Source organism: Parasteatoda tepidariorum, chromosome 12, assembly GCF_982258835.1.
Source record: "Parasteatoda tepidariorum strain Cologne lab strain chromosome 12, Ptep-v5.0, whole genome shotgun sequence".
NCBI lineage: Eukaryota > Metazoa > Arthropoda > Arachnida > Araneae > Theridiidae > Parasteatoda > Parasteatoda tepidariorum.
In genome coordinates this window covers 57,326,173-57,349,192 of record NC_141766.1, presented here as the reverse complement: position 1 = coordinate 57,349,192, position 23,020 = coordinate 57,326,173, and the positions used below count along the sequence as shown (strand labels likewise).

Below are 23,020 nucleotides of genomic sequence, written 5' to 3'. Positions count from 1 at the left end.
ATGTCCTGCTTCTAGTTTTTAGACCTGGACAGATGGTTCCCCCGGAATACAATCACTCCCACTATAATTACTTTCTACAGGAGGTATTATCTGGGTATTAATTTTTATTTACGTGCAAAAAAGGGAAATTAATGGAAAAAAGGTATCGATTCGTGTAAGGGGAATATAAAAAATCACTATACTATTATTAACAATAATTATGTTTATTTAACTTTGATAATTAGCACTGCTGGTAATAAGGAAACTGATGCTACTTTTAATAGGTACTAAATATACTTATATAGGACTCTATTGCAAGCACTGTGATACTAGGTATTTTACTGTGCACCGAAAGGGATAGGTACAGGAAAAAAATTGCTTAATTGTGGAAAATTTGGATTATCATGGAGTTGACCTCAAAGAACAGCATATGCCAAATGATTCTGATTACACTCAATCTCTATTGAACTTCTAAAAGGTGTTTTGATCAATCTAATAATAACGTAAAGCCACTGGAAAGGGCAACAAATAAAAAAAAAATTGGAAGTATTTTAACGTTAATAATTTTGTTGGTATAAGTCTTTCAATTTTGTGCACAATTTCACAGAGTTCATCAGAGCTTTGGAGTTAGTAGTTGAAATGCCCGAATCTAACTTTGTCTTCAGACTTCTTATAAATAACAAATTAATTAAGTAGATTTATATAAGGTTTTCTCCTTGATCTTAAATGTATCAGCACCAAATTTACAAAGATGAGACAAGAGAAAATTTAGCACAATATCTTTCAAAAGAGTTAACAAATCTTAAGCCAAAAAAATATGAAAGATTATTTTAATTAAAAAAAATATATACCTTTTTCTACGGTTTTGCTTGAAAAATAAGAAATAAAATACTGTGGGTAACTTATGCAAATCGCATTTTTATAGTCTAAGTTAATTTTCCAAGAACTATATTCACTTTATATAAATTTAATCTTAAAATGCGTTGTAAAAATTTCCTATAAAATTTCTAAAGAAAGTTGATGAAAAGTCGGCTTTCACATAACAATAATAACACCAATAAACCAATAATAACATGAAATAAATTACTGCTAACAAAAATAATAATTGATTGATAACAAAAATAACACCATTTGTGCATTGGGATAATCAAGTTTAAACTTTGTATTCCCTTCTCCTTTTTTAGTAATATGAAAGAATTTTCCGAAATGGTGAAATTTTTTTCAAGGAAATGCATTTGGGTACATGATACATATATGCAAGAAGGTATGGAAGATGTTGGCTAACAAGCCAAGCATGCAGCCTTTCGAATCTGAATTTTAGATCACCGTCTAAATATATAATTATTAGTACATTTTAATATTTTTTGGTTTATCAGAAATAATGATTCAATTCTATAAAGCATTCATGATTATTTTTTTTTATTTTTGATTAATATTACTTTGAAATATTATCACATTCCATGTGCACAACTACTCATTTTTATTTTAGTACAATAAATGGTACGAAAGTTTTGCCTCATTAATTGGTATTCTTTCTATTATTTAATTCTAGTTAGATGTATCTAAACAAATTTCTTTTTCTTAGAGAATCTTAAATGCAACTCGCTACTATACGAACTTATTGAATTAGAATCTATCATGTGCTTTAATTATGCATTTAATAGTTTATCTGTTTTTTATTCTCTATATAAGATCTGGTAAAATAAATTATGTTTTGAAGAACAATTTTAATTAATTTCTGGCATAGATTAATATTTGATCGAAGTTAATGATTCTGTCACTGATTTGAATAAATATTAATAGCCTTAATTTTGTAAAGTTAAATATTTTAGCAGAACCCAAAATTAAATATTTGTAATCTTCGATTTACTTTATTTCATGGAGGAAATAAAAGAGCATTAAACACTTGGCAAATTTGAAAATATTTTATGAATTCCCAGTATTTCTTAAAGTAAACATTTGCTGCTAAGAAGGGCATAAAATGTTGAAGGTAAAAAGAACAAATTTGACTATTTTTTGACTCAATAGAGAAAAAAATTCTAATTAAATAGAAAGATAAAACTACTCTATAGGCTGACTAAGTCCTTATTTTGCTCAGATTTTAATCTTTAAAACAAATTGATTTTACTTACTTTTTCCTTTTGAAAATTACTTTTTCCATTTGATTTTTTGTTGTCAGCATGTTTTGTTTCCCAATTATATTTTGAACTTGAAGGTTTAACATTAGCAAGATTATGAACCTCTCCAGAAAGAAATTTAGAATCCTTCTTTGCTTTCCTAGCAGCAATAAATAAGAATGAATATTTTTTTTAAAAATCTGTATAATGAGGTTCTAATATAAATTTTCTCATAGATAGAAAATATTACAATAAGGTACAGAAAAAGACAAAATAATCATTCCAAAATATACATACATATACATGAAAGAAGTAGAGGACAAATTGAATTGATGAGAGTAAGAATGATATCAATAAAAAAATAAGGAAATGTGTTTAGAATTTTGCTTGCATATGAGTTTTTTTCCATAATTTAACTGATTTGATACATAAGGTGGTAATTGTACTTCAACTAATTTCGTTTACTATTTTTTTCTTATAGTGGCCAATTTTCCTGAAAATGAGGATGTAGTCTATTGAATTCTTTTGAAATACTAGTTATGTACTACACATTTAATTTTTTGATATGTACCTACTCTTCTCTCAGTGATTTTATGATGGCTATTTTGAAATTAAGACATATTCTCAATATCTCTTTTTTAGATCATTTAAGATATTTAAAAAGACATTTAAAAATATGCAGATTTAGCATCAGGGAATGTAACTACAGAATTTTTGAATGTATGGGATGATGTATTAATTTACTAAAGTATGTACAGTAATTTCCTTAAGATAAGCCGTGGTTCAATTGTCACAATGTGTGGTCCTTCAAGCAAAAGCGTGATCATTTTGCAATTGAAGTGGATTTATTCAAAAATAGATTTTCACAGACAACTTTCCGAAATTACGAACCTATTTAGTGATGTTTTTTGTAAATACGAGGTGCAGTGCATCTACCGGAAATTACTGTGTCAATAATAAACTCCTTGTTCAAACAGGCTATGAGCTACTTTGTGCATGGGTTTAAAAATGTTTAACTTGATTAAAAGTTTCACTCGGTTAGTCTTCATTGATTAAAAACAGATCACTTTTTTTAGCTGAGAATCAGGAACAGTTAGGATAGAATAGTAAAGAATGCAAATGGTAAAGATAGAAGATGATAATTTAAATTAAACTTAGCATACACTATACAAAATTAAACTAAAGCTTATAGTTTCATTGCTTAGTAATGATTATTTTTCTTAAAATTTTAATATAGTGACTCAGAGAGTATAATTTATTTATTTTTTAATTATAAAACTGAATTATGTGTTTTTTTTTCTTGAAAAAAAGAAATAAAATTTTAAATATCAGCATTTTCATTAAACTGAAAAATATTAGACATTCGTGCTGAGAAAATAAATCTGAATGCTATATACTTAAACGGAAACTTTGGATATAATTATTAGAAAAGGGACAACTTCGTAATAAATATGCGAAATGATTCAAATTTCTTTTATTTTGCTAGATTATTATTTTTGCTTTAGATAAGCTTTCAGTCGCATCATATTCTAAATTTGTATGGCTTAAAAATTTAGAAAAAGATCATTAAGTATTTAATGAAAAATGCGCATTAAAATTTTGATTTCAGGGGGTGAGACACTCGAGAAAGGGGACCATTTCTGTTGCTTAGAACAAATAAATTGAGGGAAAAATCCACATTCCTTGTTTGATTTACATGCATTAAGAAAGAGAAATCAAAAACCATGGTTTCAGGAATGCTTATAAAAAATTTGAAAGGTGCAGGAGTTTATTTGAAAACAGACACACACACATATATATATACTGATAGATTGTTTGAATTTGCATACTTTTTAGCTTCTATTATTTTGGCTGCATACTTTTCCAGGTATGGATTTTTTACAGAGCTTTGTGTACAAAATGAATTTTGAGAAAAACTTTGAAGAATATCAACAGGTCTAAAAGTGTTCATATATAAATACTGGGAAAGTTTAACGCTATTAAGTTTAAAATTTGGAATGTTCATACTTTTTCTAGCAAGGTCGGACTGCTGATGGTTTCAAGATTGCAGAGTTACGATAAGCTCTGTGTATACGCTTATAGCTCTGTATTTCCAATTCAGACGCTTTCAGTTGAGGCCAGGTAAACCGCAAAAAGTTGCTCAAAAAATCAGAAGTAGTTGTGGTTTAGAAGAATTTGTTGAGTGATTGGAGGTCCCGTAGTGGACTGATCGTTAAAACGCTGTTCCCAGCAGATCACCGAAGTCAAGCATCACTGACTGCCGTCAGTGTGCGAGTGGGTGACCACTTGGATTAGTCAGCGTAGAGACCATAGATGTGCAGTATGGGTCCTCGTTAAACTGTTCTACCGTAAAGCGCTCGACTTCGAGTGCAATCGGTCTACCGAAGCGGGGGGTGCCATCCCTTCTGCAGAGGATCAAAATTGTGATGGCATGTCTTCCTCAGGGATGTTTCCCAGACAGTAGCCAACCCAGATAGCAATTTAAGTTTTTCTTCACCCAACAAAAACCTTCTCATGTAAACCTAAAAAGGGTTTTTTACACGGTTTGCGTGTAAGCCTTCTAACCTTAAAACGAGGTCTGCGACAATCTGCTCTATTTTACGCACATTACCCTAATCCAAAACCTTGGAAAACAACCTTCTACCTAACAACCTTAAAACGAGGTTGTCTTAGGGTTTTCAAGTGAAAAAAAAACCTTGAATAACTGTAGTTCTAAGATGAAAATCATCCTAAATCTACATAATTATAAGGTTTCCGCTTGCAGCGTTTCGTATGCTCAGCTAAAATCTACCTTGTAATGAGATTTTCATTGACAATGCAATTTAATACTATTGCTAGTGTACGTCAGCTAAAACGTCATTCTGAACGTGATGTCATCTCTCCCACTATTGTGTGACGGCGCATTTCATTATTCGTTTTATATTTTACTTCTTATAGCTTCTCAATCCGAGAAAAATTCTCCTTTCCATCTATTTTGCTTGATTATTTTGGGGAAAACAGTCATTTTTTATCAGTCTGACTTACTTTGCTGTAAGAACTTAGAGATTTACAAGTTAAAATATCGTTTAATATGAAATTTTTTTATTTGACGATTTGATTAATGAAAACACAAAATAAATAGAACATATGTAATACTTAAAGAGGGTCTGCATATTTTCGTCTTTTTTATTCGGAAATTTATGCGGTGTGAGAAGTTTTGATGAGTGCAAAAATGTTCAGTTTTTTGTATGTCAAAGAAAATTAACATGAAATATCTTCTTTTGTCAAAATAAATAAAATGCAACTGATTATTTATCTCTTACTTAATATGTATGATATGATATATGTAGGAAACTTAATGATAACAAAATATTTTTCTGAAAGAAATCGTTTAATGAATGCAGAAGCTCCAAACATATTTTTTTAACGCACAACAACAAATAAATATTATGATTACCATAACAATTAGTATATGACAAGTGTATTAGTACAAATCAGATATGCCATAATTATATTAGGTATTTTGTTATATAAAAATATTATCTGTATAATAACCATTAGTGAATAATACAACGCAGATACACCATAATTAAATCAACTATTTCGTCAATATATAAACAAATGATATTATAGGTATAATAACCACCAGTGAATATACAACATATTTAACATGAAGGAACTAGCTAAGCAATCCTCATTAAAATAAATTACTTCCTCGTCAGATATTCTCCTTTCTCTGAAAAATAAGAGGAAATTTTTGTGAGCGTACTTGCGTATATTGAATGAAATTTTATGCATATACACATGAATTGTATGTACAGTCCGCAAAAAAAAAAAAAAAAACGAATCACCCTGAATAACTTTCGTTCTAATGATCGGATTCTCACGAACTAAGTGTCAATCTTAATGGTTCCTGGGGGTGACCTCAAATATGCTAGTTAATTAGTGCTAACTATTAATTAAGTTACGAAATCAGACACAAAAACGGACTTTCTCTGAATAAACATGCATTTTTTTTACATATTTGGATTTCTTATCTTCAAAATATAGGGGGTAGCCGCAATCTGGGAAATGTGGTCCCCATAGTTTGGTCAGGAGAGCGATTCAAAGCTCGTACCCCTTAATGTTAATTTCGCTTTTTGCGTTTTCAGTCATATTTTCAAAACTAATGAAGCAATTCAAAAAAAAAAAATTGCAACCACTCATAAAACTCATTTACCCAAAGATAATTTCATGCAAAAAATAATTTTTAATAATTATTTATTATTTTTTATTATTTAATTAAAGTGACGATGAAAAAATATTGAATTATAAGGTATGAATTTTTTTATACCATATTAATCTACATATTTTTCAATTGAAAAATCTAAAGTTTCAACTGCTTTTATTTATTAGAAGCTGAGAAAAATTAAAATTAATTATTTTTAAAAAAATAACTTGGCATCTCTTAAATTTTCCAAATTATAGTCATTACTTCTTAAGATTGATTTCCTGATTACGAAAATATAATTTTTAACTCTGACAAATAAATATTTATTTAATTATTAATATTTTAATTTGAGCGAAAACGCCCTCACTCGAAAACGACCGCTGATTGGTGTGACGTCATTAGAGCCTTACTCCTCACGACCTTCCCGTTGTTATTATGTATTTTCTTTCTTGCGGTTTTAACTAGCTCTTCTTTAACTTATTTTTTCCAAATTTTCCCGCGTGTATTTAAATGCGTATTTAGCAGCAAATATTTTGAAATCTATTGCATATATAGAATCAAAATGGAAGAGGGGTTTCAAAAAGCTCAAACGGACAATTTGCCGCAAGTTACTGAAGAGATGATTATGGATTTTTTCGAACGAACCAAGATTTCATTTCGCCTGAAATCAAAGGCATAAAGGCTCAAAGGTATAAATTTGTTTATTTATAAACTGTAGCTGTAAATAAGGGCGTCGGCAAGGAGGTGCACTTACACTACCCTGGATTTTCTTTAAGCAATTAAAAATAAATAGAAAAGCAATTTAGTTATAAAATTTTATGTAAAAAATTGATTAATCAAACAAGAATTGCAATCATACAGAATAGTTTTAATCTTTTTTTTTGTGGGGATGGTAGTTTGTTAAAGGGTTGCACCCCCCTATATTTTATTCTACCGGCGCCCCTGGCTGTAAATAATTTTGTGTGTGAAAATGGAACGGCGATTTGTTATAACACATATAGGTACACGTTAAAATATAGCAAGGATTTAAGTATACTAAAAACATCTTTCCACTTTCATAAAAGTATAAAACTAAACGCTATTCTTACACACTAAATTATTATTACTCACAAAAACAAATAATTATACTTACTCACAAAATTATTATTATAAACGTTATACTTACTCTTTTATTAAAATTATTTTATTAAAAATTAATTTTAATAAAATGTATTATTTTATTAAAAATTAATTTGAATTAAAGTTATTATTTTATTAAAGACCAATTATAAACAACTTTGTAATAATTACAATCAATTTTATTAAAATTAATTTAGTTAAAAATTAATTGAAGTCAATTTTATTAAAAATAATTTATAAACGATTTTATAAAAATAAATAAGCTATTATTTTTATTAAAAATTATTGTTTTATCAAAAATTAATATTTAATAAAATAAAATTAAAGAAAATTAGATTCTAATTTATAAAAAAAATTAAAGAAATAGTCAGAGGCAAGCTAGTTATAGAATATTTTTACCCTTTCTACTGTCAAACATAAATACACATCTTCAATTTTAGTATATTTTACTTTAACTACACCTGCTAATGTTTTTTTATCGAATTTTTCTATTAAATTTAAAAATAAGTTTTGCTTCATAATATTTTTTAAAGTGTTAAATCCAAGGTGTAAATAATAACATGAACCATTTTGAAAGATACTGGTACATTTTATGAATGATGTATTAAAAATCAAAAAGATTTTTATTACATTATATTTTAAAGCGTCTAGTTATGCAGATAGTGTGCATATTGAAGGATTTAAAAAAATATAATAGTTTTTATCCCTATTCTGTAAAAAAAAGAAAAAATTAATGTATACTAAATTTTATATTAAATAACTATTTCATAATTTAAGGTTTCCAGAAACTTTTAGAATTTTTACGGAAAAGAAAGATATGAAATAGCGATTAACACAAACTAATATTACATGGACATAGGAAAGCTATAAAAAACTTCTTCTTCTTTATCGACACTATGGCCTTGGGGAGGCCAGGTCTGTCTCAATTGGTTGTTTAGTCTAATAAGATTCTGTTTTTCAGTTTTTAAATCATCTTTTTCACATATATATATGTATATATATATATATATATATATATATATATATATATATATATATATATATTTTAACTTCAGATCAGCAAGACAAACATATGGGGATAATGCTATAGGCTATGTGCAAGTTAAGCGAGAAAGTGATATCTGCATTGCTAAAGGGAAAATGACTCCTGAGCATAAAATAAAAACCAAAGCATATGCAATAACTTTGACATGTGATGAATCTTCTGGGGTCATAAACTCATTAGTGTGCGATAACTGTGCGGCCAGCGCAGGAGGATGCAAGCACATGATAGCATTTCTTTTCTGGGTTCACCGAAAATGTTCGCTACCATCTCCAACAGAAATAGAATGCTAGTGGAAAAAATCTAAACTTTCATCAGTTGGTTCATCCCAAAAATTTATTCATGCTTCTAGTTTAGGTAAAAAAGATATCAAAGATCTTCCCCCAAAGTGTCCTTCTATTTTAGAAGCAATACACTTCGATTTTAAAATATATTTTTAAAAAAACAAACGACGTTCAACTAGGCACGTAAACAAGCGTTAAATCACCAAGGAGAAAAAGTGTAAACAAACGCGAGTCAGGCTCGAGTGGCGTCACTTTCTTAAAAGTCACGTGACTTCCTTTTTAAACTGAAAACGATAGTACACGATTTTTAATTGCTCTTAATTAAAAAAGTAGCATTTTTTGGGAGGTAAAAAGATGTTTTTCAGGACTTTTCCATCATTCTGAATTCATTAAGAACATAAAAAAAATTGACTGCAATTGTCCATTGGGGCGATAAAAAAAAATGTGATAAACTAGGGAGGAACTTGACTTCGCGCTCGTAGCTTAAAATTTCATTCATATTTTTTCGCTAATAATCGTCTGCTAATCTTTTTATTTTTATTTCTTTCACACTATGAAATACGATGTTTCTTTTTTAGTCATTTAATAATTTATTTGCAATTTAGTAAAGAATTTTGAATAAAAAACACTTTATTCAACAAATGTCTAGTTTTAAAAAAGCGTGCTTCTGATAGATTACACCAGATTGTGCTTATTTAATGTGATTATTTTTTATTTTTTTTATTTTGTTTTTCAATAACTGATACAATTTCAATAATATACATACGTATGCATAGATTTGGAATAATATATTTATCAATTTCTTGAATATATATTTTATCAATATTAATAAAAATACGTAGTCAACATTTTTAAACATCTCTCACAACATCGCAGATTTCTCAACATCTTATAGGGTAAACTAAACAATGAAGAAACACTTAAGCTTAGCTTGCCTTAAAAAAAAATTCATAAAAATATCAAAATTTGTAATTTTAGCTAAATGATTATGTAAAATGCAAATTAATTTTAGCTAAATGATTATTAAATGCAAATTATGTAAAAAAAAGTTAGATAACTTACATAATATTGTTTTAAGCTTTTGGTGGTTTAAATAATAAGTAGTAAGATGACCAAGTGAAGGAACAGTTCTTACCAGTGAATAAGCACTAAATTTTCCAGCGAATGAACACTTAATTTAGAGAATGTTTGATGCTCGTTAGGAATCCATAGGCCACGCAAATGTCTAAAAACAAGATTTTTCTTGGAATTACGACATATAACCAGTGGCGTAGCTAGGTAACCAAGGGCCCTGGGGCAAATTAAAAAATGGGGCCCCACTGCTATGTAAACTGATTAGGTTTTATCAAATAAAAATATGAAATATACAAATACTTTAAAAATGATAAGCTAATTAAGCTCTTTTTTGTTCACTGCAGGGCACGTAATAAAAATATTAAACAGTAACAACATAAATTACAATTAATACTTGGTGTAGGTTTGGCTAATAAAACGAAATAGAGAAGATTTAAGGGTTTATTATATAAAGGTCGGGCCTACCAACTGACTAAATAACAATTATATTTAAAAAATTTTCCTAGCTTTAGTTTTCGCAAAAGTATCAATGACTTCGTTTAAATCCAGGCTTGATGCGGTTTTGTTTTCAATTGCTATTAGCGATACGTGTCAGAGTCGAGTTTGGCACATATTATTTCTTAAATAATTTTTTATTATTTTTAATTTGCTAAATGACATTTCAGCTGTTGCAGAAGTGACAGGAATTGTAAAGAATAATAACATTGCTGTAAATACTTCCGTTAGGTCGTATTCTAGCACTCCATATTTGCTCATTATTTCCTTACATAATTGGTGAACAGTCCATGCTTGAGTTAGTTGGGGTAAAACTAGGTGGTAAATATTAATACATTGAAGTGAAAAACTAGGGCCTATTATATCTGAATTTTTTCTTTGGAATTCGTCACACTTTTGTAATAAAGTTGCTTCATCAACATGTAATAAAAATGTTGGTGTTGGAAAATCGAATATATGACAGACTGCACTCATACCAATAAAACGTGTATCTAATTGAGATATTACTGTGTCTAGTACATTATTGAAAATCTCAATTTTAAATATTTTTTCTCGGTTTGGAAATCGGTGATCAGCAACTAATTCATCAAAATGTTTTTTAACTTTTCTTTGCCTTTTTTCTTGAAAATGGGTATCACTGGCTTTGGAATGGCCTGGAATGGCTTTGCACTTGAATAATTCGAAATCATTTCTATAAATTTGCAGCTTTGCTTTGATCTCTGCTAAAACTTTACTCGCCTCGCCCAAATTGATGTCGCATTTTTGTAAAGTTTTGGATGCATAATTGATGTCGTTCAATACACTGTGCATGAATTCGCAAAGCAACACGAACTCGAAATTTAGCATTTTTGTTTTAATACTCTCTGCTTCACTACGCTCATCTTTATTAGGACTCTTTAGAACTATTTCTGATAATGCTTTGATAATATCAAAATAACGAAGTTTTATTGCAGATATCGTATTGACCCTACTGGACCATCTAGTCGGATTTAGCTTTTTTAGAGTGGTGTCCGATTCGCCAGTGAATTTTGACAGTAGATCCCAACGTTTGATGCTGTTTCTGAAAAAGTTATACAAATCTTGCAACGTTGCGAAAAAAATCTGTATTTCCACACAACTGCTAACGGCATCATTTATCACCAAATTTAAATTATGAGTGGCACAATGTACGTACTCTGCGTTAGGCAGGATATCCTTAATATGTTTTTGTACACCATTATACACATCACTCATCACACTGGCTCCATCATAGCCTTGCTCCACACATTTTTTTAAATCAATATTTTTGTCGATAAATAATGTCACTTGGTTGACTAAATCTACTGTGCCATGTTTGATGGCTGCATAAAAGCCTAGAAACACTTCTCTTACTTCTATATCAATTGGCTGTCCATTTTCCGATCTGGTTATTACTGCATACCTCACAACAATGCTTAGCTGATCTACATTCGATATGTCCTGTGCCGTATCCATTATGATGGCAAAAAACGGTGACGCTCTAATTTGTTCTAGTAGATGGGTTTCGAGTTTGGTCCCCAAGCTCTCAATCATTTCATTTTGAATTGTTGCATTTAGATATCTTGTAGATCCAAAAAACATTAAAAAAACGCAATTTCGAAAAAGTCCTGATATTAAACAGTTAATTATATACAAAATAAAACAATAAAAAAAACTTAGAAATAATTATTATTACCTTTGGGCATATCCAAAACTTGCCGCAAAATTTGATCATATCGGGTGACAAGCTCTACAAAAGACAGAAAATTTCCGTGGTATCCTTTCTGACTTAAGTCTTCTTGATGTCCTCTCAAAGCCAAAGAACTCTTTGCTAGGGTAAGTATGATATCGAATAACCTTTGAAGAGCCATTTTCCAAAATGATGCTTCTTTGCGAATTTCATTTTCAAATCCTTGTCGATAGTATTAGTATCGTTTTTTTTCCAAAATTCAAGTACAGCACATGCTTCCGAATGGCCACTCAAACAACTGTGTTGTTTAATTCTTTCTGATAAATGCTTCCAATCTCGAATTCCCGTACGCCAAACAATGCAGAGGTCTGTGGTTCCTCCAAACCCTCCGCTCTTAATTATGTGTGTCATGCAAACATCATCCACGTTCACATGATCGGCGGCGGAGGTATCTCCAACTGCAATAATTGTCGAATCTTCCTCAGTAGGCTTCTCAACCAACACTGCAGTTACCACTTTATTTGAGTCACTATCAATAGAAATATTTTGACCAGATACACTTGCAGAAGGCTGACTAAAAAACTTGTCAATTTTGGGCAATTTTTGTTTACTATCCTCTCTTTCTTGGCGTTGTTTGAGTTTAAATGCACCACTGGGTTTCTTCTTTTTATCCATAATTTTAGTTTTCTAATTTATTTGAACAATACAATATTAGATTGTGCTCGAGTAGGTAGGTACTCACTGTTCACTGATGTCGTTAAAAGTAAAATAAAAGGAAAGAGAAACACAATTATACGGTACAAGTGTCGTTGGGGACTCCCCAGAAACAAAATTATCACCGTTAGTGTTACCACATTTAACGGTGGAGACTGTAATGGTTGGCAATTGTTTGGTGACCTTTTAAGGCGCACTTAGCGCATTTTGTCATCCCGTCGGAGGGATGCGAGAGAGAGAAAGGTAGATGTATGTTTGATATAATCGGAAGATGGTCTCCCTTGGTATTCTAACAGCTGGAAGCTCTTACTGGAAAACAATGCCTATTTCTTTTGCTTTTAAATAAAGTTAAGTTTTATTGCTTTAAAAATCTGGTCTGCTTATTTATTGGAAAGGAAAGGCATTACAGGGACCATGAACGATCTCTTGCCCGCGGACCTGAATTAATGTATCTATTGCAGGTGACTTGCACTTTTTGTCACGATATTTCGCGTCATACAATGAGCTGTTGCCGAAATCTATAGATTTGACACGATTTATTGACTTAACGGACATCAATATGAGTGGTAAAACCAAATAAAATTGAACCACTATATTGACCAGTACAAAAATTGGTATGCGGCCAAAGAACCGGGCTCTTCACTTGTTCACATAGGTGATAGAGCATCTCAAACAGCTATTTCCAGACTGGCAAGTGGACACACGAATAGTCTCTCGTACTTTGAGGAAAGAAAGACTTATGCAGCCTGCTCTAAATGTGAAGCCCAGCAGGCCTCAGCTGAACATATCTTCGACTGCTTGGGCCTTTCCAAGGAGGACTTATATGCTTCTCCACTTCTTGTAATCGACTTTTTGAGGGTCAACAACCTACTGGATCTTGTCTGACTTCGTCAGACAATTAGAGGATAAGAAATAACAGCAAGAACAACAACAACACTCCTGATACAGCATTAATTTTTTAACCGTTCTCGAAAAAAAAATCTTAACTCGAATTCACAATAAAACGCAAATCGATGAATAATAAAACGCACATATCACTCACTATCCGTCAAATTGACAACACTGCCAACCTACAGAAAGAATTTAGGGGAATTCCCGAGGCATAACTTTTGAATTTCTCTCAACTGAGTTGTCATGATTAAAGTGGGGTTGCAACCTGTCATATTTATTTTGAAAATGGGAGAAATTTCCAAAAGTTCAGTTCGATCGAGATTTCTGGTAAGGATTCGAGGGCCCCCTGATCTTGAGGGCCCCGGGGCACTGCCCCGCCTAATCCCTAGGTAGCTACGCCACTGCATATAACCATAGTTAATGTGGAAAATATTACTTTTTTTTCAGTCATGGAAAGGAAGGTAAAATATGTTTGAATACATAATTTAAAAAAAAATGTTTTTCATTTTTTTCTCACAGTTTAATAGTCCGTTCTAAATTATGAATGTTTATCATTGTGTAATCCGACGATGTTTTTATTATTATAATAATTCGTTCATTTTTTTGTTTACTCTTTTCCCCATATTTTTTAAGCTTTTCTTAAAATATTTTTAAGTATTTTTTTTCTGTTCGTCATGAGTAATTTATTTCTTTTTCTTTTGATTTAACCTTCCTCTTTTTTCCAAATTTTTGACCAATGTAAATGTATCTTCGAATTTCTTTTGATTTTCCAGTTCCATTTCCAGAATTCCTCACTGGATAATAAATGAGAAAAAAGAGCTTCGAAGTTTGAGTAAAACCCATCTCTCATTGACTTATATCTAGTAGTTACTTATGAAACCAATTGTTTTTGCAACTAACAATGCCTCAAGTGGACTTATCTCAAAATCAGTTTTCAGGATACTTTCATTATTAATGTTAGTTGTCTCAGCTTCAGAGCCAAAATTTGATCATACAATTGTTCTTTTTGAAATAAATTCTTCAATATTGAGAAAAGCACAGGCTATTGGATATTTGGGAGATTAATCTTTTCTGTCAATGTTCCCTTAAAAATTTGCAACATAGCTTGTGAGATTTCCTTCTCAAGCTTCTGAAGAAATAGCGCATCGTTACTCTCGAAGCATGTGTTTTGTTGATAAGTTGTCTTGCTCATTAACTCTTGGTATCTGTTTTGCATGCATTTGTTACAGTCAACGTTTTCTACATCGAATGGAAAAATATTGCATTTCATAAAAGCATTTTAACTTCATCAGTTGATGCCTCAAATCTTATTTAAAAATGGATGTAAAGTTTTCTAGACATATTATTTTACAATTCTTTTGTTTTCAAGATCTAACGAGAGATTTCCATGAATTAGGTAGAAAACTAAACCAGAAAATTTGTTTTGAGGAACAGAACTTGCTCAGTTTCAAATTGATATGAGATTTATACCTATCCAGAAGAAGCAAAATATGGAATTTGATTGCCTTTTTAATTAGCCATGGGTAGAAACATTTGCAATATATTTGTAAAATGTTGCTGCGGTCATCGTTTCATTTCATGAATAGATTTTTCCAATGAAATATGTAGCAGGGACTGATTCTGTAATATCTCAACGAATTCTTCTTTAAGGAAAAACTACCAATGGAAGTACTTTTTCTTTCCTAGGTACTTAAGAATATAAATCCTTATAAACTGCTGTTTGTAGAAAATGCAACACCATGAAGGAATCATCAGAATCAAATGAAATTCGCAGCAAATGTCAATTATAGGATATTATGCAAATTAATAAAGTTTCAGAGCCATCGCGCGTGCGTGGCGCGCGCAGCGCCCTCTGAATTGATGCTGAAAGCGTATAAATAAAGTGCTGTAGCGGGACGTTGAAAATAGTCTATGATTATTTGTTAGTGGCAAACGTTTAGTGAGACCTGAGTATGCCTCCACGACGGAAGAATAAGAAATTCAAGCAACTTACGGAGTTTGAACGAGGGAGGATAATCGGCCTTCGAGAAGGAGGATTTTCCTATCGCGCAATAGCAGCTCGTATGCAGCGGAACAGTTCCACAGTGATGCGAGTTTGGAAGCAGTGGACCGACGAGCACCGAACAACTCGAAAAACAGGCACTGGACGACAGAAGGTGACGTCAGAGCGCGATGATCGACACCTGCTCCGCATGGCGGTGAATGATCGCACAGCTTCCTCCAGGCAGCTGGCAGCACATTGGTCTACTGCTACAGGTGTACAATTGTCGGCTTCGTCAATTCGTCGTCGTCTGCTGCGCCGTGGATTGCGTGCAAGGGTGCCATTATACAGGATTCCCCTCACGGCGGATCATCGACGGCTGCGTCGGCAGTGGGCTCTTGAGCACAGAGACTGGCGAGCTGATTGGCACCAAGTTGTCTTTTCAGATGAATCACGCTTCAATTTGTGGACCCATGATGGCCGTGTTCGTGTTAGACGTTATGCCGGTCAACGCTGCCTTCCTGAGTGTATTATTGAACGACATAGTGGTCGAACACCCGGAGTTATGGTCTGGGGTGCGATTTCGTATCATGGACGATCCAATTTGATACGAATTGAGGGTAATCTCAATAGCAACAGATACGTCCGTAAAGTGCTACAGCCCGAAGTCGTTCCTTTCCTTCAAGGCATCCCTGGAGCTATCTTTCAGCAGGATAATGCACGCCCACATGTTGCGCGGACTGTTAGAGACTTCTGTTCAGCACAACGCATGCAACTTCTTCCTTGGCCTGCTTATTCGCCGGATATGTCGCCTATTGAGCACGTGTGGGATATGGTTGGTCGGCGTCTCACTCGTGATCCGCGTCCTGCAGTTTCCAAAGACGAACTTTGGTTGCGCATACAAGCGATATGGAATTCTCTTCCTCAAGCAGATATTCAACATCTGTTTGACTCCATGCCACGTCGTATAGCAGCACTTATTGCAGCGCGTGGTGGCTGCACCAAATACTGATTTCGGACGCTTAATTTGTTTCTTTTGTTTTGAAAATTTCATCATTTATTTGTATCAGTACAAGTCGTTTCTGCATTAAATTTCATTTGATTCTGATGATTCTTTCATGGTGTTGCATTTTCTACAAACAGCAGTTTAATTTTTAAGGCCGAAGATTTTTCCCGTTTAAGGGCAGTATTCAACTCTTGTTTCATTCGCATTGTAAATGCAATCACTTTATAATAGGATGCCAGGGCTACTTCCCTCCTAAAGATTCTTCTGAAGTTCTTATAACCAATATTTTTATTATTCTCGAAGGGAAGTTTTGCCTTTTGAAATTATCTTCGCATTGCACTGAGTTATCGGTGGATGTCGCCTTAAAAAAACTTCACCCATTTTTCACCTAAATAATTGTCTTTAAATGGATTTTTCCTACCAGTTCCCGTTAGGACATTAAAGACGGCAATAAGATAATAATTTAGCTAATTATTGGCACAAAATCCTGCAAAGAAATTTTCCATTCAAGCTTTTTTTATTATATTTAGTTGTTATATTTAGTTAATAAACATAGTTTATTAAGGTTTCTAAGGTATGATGTAATAACTAATCACTACATTTATAAAGATAAATAATAAATTAATTATTATTATAATTCTTTAACTAAATTTAGCAATTAAATTTGCATATTTAAATAAAATTTTTATAGGAACTATTCATACAACATTTAACTGAGTTTTAGGAGTCCTCTATGTCGCTGAACTGCTAATTATCCATGTAAAATCACATTTCTCACATACTATTCATTCACTGGGAAATCTATTCTCAGTGAAGGAACATGCCTGTTCCTTCACTGGTTAGAAGTAGTTTTTTTATTATTTATTTTTAACATAATTTTGATTTATAATATGACAAAAGGTACAAGAAAATTAAAATTTTTCTTTTATTTTCATTAACTTGAAAAAATCCCAGTAAAGGAACACTTGTTTATTCATTGGTTTTTCATCGTTCGGTAATCCAGTTAATAAACACCCCCTAATCTCAGTACTTGCTTATGTTATGATGCTTAAAATAAATAAAACGTAACTTCAATGACCATATTTTGAATTCGTTTTTTCACGATGAGAAAAAAAAAAGCATTATTATATTCAATTAATTATTGTTTAAACGGATAACAACATACACTGACCTTATAATTTTGTCAAAGAAACAAGGCGTTGAACAGATACTAACAAATTCAAAACTTTTTCCAGAGAAGACTCAAAGACCAGGTAACTAAATGCATTGTTAGATGACTTCCTATTGTTAGGTAGTAAGCTACTGTTACCAATCAATCTAAATTAAAGCGTTTAAAATCTTATTTCTAATAAATATCTATGAAATGCTCCTTCATTTGTTGGTTTACCCTATATCATCCTAATCTTAAAAGAAATTTCCGGAAGTGTATCGCAGTACTATTTTACCAACTATTTAATTAAATTTTAACATTTTAAAAATCTTATTCTTTACCATTTTACGTTTATTATTTCTTCATTAATATACTAATAAATTTTTTTAGAGCTTTAATTTATATTTTCTTTAATTTAGGTTTCCTTTTTAAATTATAGTCAAGTTTTTTTTAAAGAATTATTGTCTGCAAGCTAAAAATAAAACCTTGTTAAGAAATTAAAAACATTTGGCTGTTTAAAATTATTTAATGTAAAAAAAAGCTGATTATTTACTTAGCATACTATTTTTTTTGAAAAAAGAATTAAAATTATTGATTGTCTTTTTTTTTGTTTCTTGTGACTTCAACTTAGATTATCTAAAATAGTGTTGATGTTTTATAAGTCACTACAAAGAGGATAAAGATACCGAACATAAAAAGCTGTGGAATACGTAGCCAATTTTTTTAGTGTCTTAAAATATCTCAGTATCTAAAATGTCGTCCTACTATCTTAGTTGCGAAATTAAATTTTTAATTATCTGACCACGTGAGATTTACTAATTATTTCATTATATCTTTTACTCTTTATGATACCAAGTAGATTTTTTTTCTGATAATATACTAAACTATTTTGTTTAATTTTTTACTTTAGCATGATTTCCAAGATATTATTGTAGTGGAATCAGGAAAATGCCTTATTTTGTTAAGCAGGAAATACCAAAAATTGAAAAATGATTCCGAAACTGTGCCAATTTTAGAGTCATCTGATTTTTAAAAAAAAATGCTATAAAAAATACACAATTTCCGAACTTATTTTAATAAAAAAAAATTTAAAAAATACGTGGCAAGTAGGCTAACATACTTTTTACAGAAACTGTAAAAACTAATATTTCCTATATTTTGTCAAAAGAGGATAAGAATGATATTGCTCCAAGGTACCTACTCAATAATTTCGCTATTTCCAGAATGAAATCTGTTTGATCGAAGCATATTATTCCTTGAAAATTAAAACGAGGGAAAAATTAACTTTTAATATTTATCTAAGCTTATTCCATTTATTTAATGATACCGGTATTAAGGTTAAGGATATACGTTGGAAGCTCCGTTTATTATTATACTATAAATGCATTAAATCATGTAGCTAGAATAATTTATTTTAAGTAAATTATTTTAAGTAAATTATTTAATAATTTTAAGCAAATAAGGGTGTAAAAATAAACTCGATTGTATATGTAGAATAAACTTTGGAATCGATATATAAAAAATACCTTTTCAAACAACTTCGAGTAGGACGGAAACGCTAACTTGTTTAAAAAAGTTGTCCTTGTAACTATTTAATTTCGATTCCTGATACTAGGGGACATTCCATTTTCGCATTCCACTTTTGAAATTTCAATTTTAAACGGAATTTTTTTATGACCTTAAATTAAAATGTTAAGGCTTGCAGCAAAAAAAAAAAAATTTTTTTTTTTTACTGCATTGATTTTTTTACAGAGTAGTGAATTATTATTTTTTCAATCTAAGAACCTGTGCCTATAACATATGTAAAACTTATTTTAATATCGAGTGAAATAATTTAATATGTTGTGTAACTGAATGGATAATCTCAAGAAACTGAATCGAAAATATAAAAACTTCATTGATTTAAAAAAATAATAGATGATAATAAAAATAGACATGTTTTGAGCGTCCAATAATAAAAGTCACAAGTTATCCAAGCCTGACAAGTCTTGAGAATGGGCGATTATATTTGAAATCTCGAAACATGTCGACTTTTACTTCCCTCTTCATATGTTTTGAAGCCAGTTGAGTTTTTATCGTCAATTATACTGTTTTACATTTGGGTCTTGATCATTATTTTGATAAGGATTTTACTCTCGTTAAAGTATACATATGCATTTTAATATTTTATCAGGATTCATGTGGTCCTTAAAAACGTAAGAACATCAATATTAAAAAAGTTATATTTAAATTAAAAATTAACATTTTGACACCAGATATTTTGAGTTAATGAAATTAAATATTTCATCTCTTAAGTTTTTGTGCCCCCATTTCAGTATCTTAAGGATCTAACGAGCTCTGTTTAAAAAGAGAGCATCAGATATATATAAGAAAACAAAAATAACCATAGTAGCAGTATTTGGTGGTAAATGTAGTTTATCGTAATTGAAGAATATGCTGTGCGACATTTGATGGTGAATTTGCGAACGTATAAGTTTCAGAATGTATCGAAACATGAGGATGTTATTTGCTAATCATCTTTATCCAAAGAAAACGATGTAACTTAAATATCTAGTAGAATGAAGCGATTTTTTAAACAATGAATCCTACAATATGCAACATATTATTTCAATATCTTATTCTTAAACATAACATATTTCAATCTTTTTAAAATGCCACTAAACATTCAGCAATTACTTGAGTTATAGAAAAAAGAAATATCGTAAATTATAGAAAACCTTGTGAATGCGCATTAGAATTATTATACAATCTACATTTTATTTTTCAAGCACTTTTTTTTTCTTCAAATTTTCTTGCCTAGAAGACTCGATTAAAACTGTAAAAATGATTATCCCTAAAATTTTGTATATAGCTATAATAAGTTATGCTCATTTGATTTTAGTATAAAATCCTCGAATAAATATAGTAAAAACTGTGTAATCTAAATAATATCAGATAAAAAATTCATGTATTTAAATTCTAAAAACTATCATAACTAATTTATAAATCAATTCAAATTTACTTTTCAAAGGAGATTAAAATAATTTTTTTTTTTGCTTTTTGGACAGAAATCCCCTAAAAAAATTGTTTATTTCCTAGAAACTTCGAGATATTTTCTATTAACAATAAATTAAACCTCTCCGAGCAATCACTGAACATTATTTCAATTTTTTTACTATCAGAGCTTGGTTGCGTAGCAACCTAGTAAAATTAAGCACTCCTCTTTTGAATTAGTCAATGGGTCATCTTAAAATATTTATTTGCGCAGGCGACTTTTTTTGGCGGTTTTCTGGACTATCGCCAAATATATAAACCTTTATTACGGCCCAATTTACTATCCAATTTTTTTAAACTTTTGTCTACCCCCCCTAATTCAAGTGTCTAGATTCCAAATATGTAAAAAAAATTTTATGTTTATTCAGAGAAAGTACGTTTTTGTGTCTGATTTCGTAACTTAATTAATAGTTAGCACTAATTAATTAACATATTTGAGGTCACCCCCAGGAACCATTAAGATTGACACTTAGTTCGTGAAAATCCGATCATTAGAACGAAAGTTATTCAGGGTGATTCGTTTTTTTTTTTGAGGACTGTACGTACATACACATAAACGTATATTGTACCTACAGGAATTTCATACATACATTATATGTATACAGGTGCATATACACGTATAAATAAAAATGCATGCATACACACGTATAAGTAAAAATACATGCATACACACGCAGTATATAATTATATTTATGTGGTCACTTTAAATATCATTGTATGAATAACATTGTTATTAAATAGTACATGCATATAGTACATGCACACGTGAGTACATTGTATGTCATATGAACATAGAATGAAGAAATTATTTGTTGAAAACAAAAAGCAGACCACTCTGAAAATTTTTTGATCTAATGATCGGTTGTTTTTGTTGGTCTATGTCGCACTAACGATGAACAATGGGCTATTGGTGTAGAGTTGGGAAACATTCCTGAGGATGATATGAAGACATGTCAACACAATTTTGATCCTCTGCAGAGGGGATGGATTTCCTGCTTGACGACCTGCGAGTGAAATCGAGATCTTAACGGTTGAAAAGTTTAATTATGATAGATACCGCACACCTTTGGTTCCTTTGTAGGTTGATCAAAGTGATCACCCATCCACACACTGACCGTAGTCAGTGATCCTTGACTTCGGTGTTCTACTAGGAACCGTGTCTTAAAGTTCACTCTACTGCGAGATGATCCAATGATCGGATATTTACGTTCTTGAACTCAATCTTAAGGGTTCAAAGGATCTCAAATATGTTAAATAATTAATGCAAACCATATTTTAAGTTATTAAATTAGACAAAAATAAAACCTACTTTCTCTGAAAAACATACCTTTTCTCGACGGATGCACATTTCTGACCCACAAAATATAGGGCGTAGCAGCACTCTGGGAAATATGTTCCTAATAATAGGTTGGTCAAAAGAGCCGTCCAACGGGTATTCGCAATCCGAAATAAATCGTCCCTATAGTGAGGTCTGAGTCTAAAGTTGAGACTCCTTAATGTTAATTTGACTTTCTGAGTATTTCACCATGTCTTGAGAACTTTTAAAACGAATTGAAATAATTTTGCATACAAACATAAATTTCGTTTATCCAAAGATAATTCTTTGCAAAATATAACTTTTAGTAAATATTTACTTTTTTTAAATTTTATTTTACAATAGTAAAAAATTTTTTGATTATTAAAGTATACAATTTTTTATGACATTTTAAAGAAGGAAATTTTAAATGGCAAAATACAACATTTGAGTAGAATGGATCGAATAGTTCCTGAAAAATTGAATTTTGAAAAAATCACATTTTCAAGAGCTATTCGATTGATTTCGTTCAAATTTTGCGCTTTGCCATTTAAAACTGTTTAACTTAAATTCAAAATTTTTTAGACTATCATTGAATAAAATAATAAAAAATATTTATTTTGACTAAAATTTATATTTTGCATGGAAATAGCTTTGGACAAACAAATTTTTTAATTGAGTGCAAAAAAATTTTCAATTCATTTAAGATGCTCTCAAGATGTGGTCTCATACGTAAAAAATATTAACATTAAAGGGTACAAACTTTGAACCGCTTTTCTGACTATAACTATTGGGACTATTTTTTTTTTCTCCAGATTACGGCCACTCCTATAATTTGAGAGTCAAAAACCCAAGAAACACCATAAAAAAGGTATGTTTGTTCAGAGAAAGTATGTTTCGTAACTTAAAATATCGTGGGCACTAAATAATTAGCATATATGTCATCCTCTCGAATCTTTAAGATT

At 30.8% G+C, this 23,020-nt stretch overlaps 2 protein-coding genes across 2 annotated transcripts in view; both read right to left on the bottom strand.

The window, feature by feature from the left end:
• The window catches only part of LOC110283350 (ATP synthase mitochondrial F1 complex assembly factor 1), a 31,204-nt gene extending 26,753 nt beyond the window's left edge, over nt 1-4,451 (bottom strand). The window contains exons 1-2 of the mRNA XM_043045264.3: nt 3,926-4,451; nt 2,112-2,256 (exon numbers count right to left, since the gene is read on the bottom strand). Coding sequence (XP_042901198.1) covers nt 2,112-2,256; nt 3,926-4,101 — 321 coding nt within the window. The 5' untranslated portion in view covers nt 4,102-4,451. The remainder of the gene's footprint in view (nt 1-2,111; nt 2,257-3,925) is intronic.
• A 1,331-nt stretch (nt 4,452-5,782) lies between these two features.
• Nucleotides 5,783-11,850, bottom strand: LOC122273624 (zinc finger MYM-type protein 1-like). Its single transcript, XM_087155754.1, has 2 exons — nt 11,160-11,850; nt 5,783-5,811 (listed from the first exon to the last, which is right to left on the bottom strand). Exons 1-2 carry the CDS (start codon nt 11,848-11,850, stop codon nt 5,783-5,785), a joined length of 720 nt encoding a protein of 239 aa, XP_087011880.1.
• Nucleotides 11,851-23,020: the final 11,170 nt, after the last annotated feature.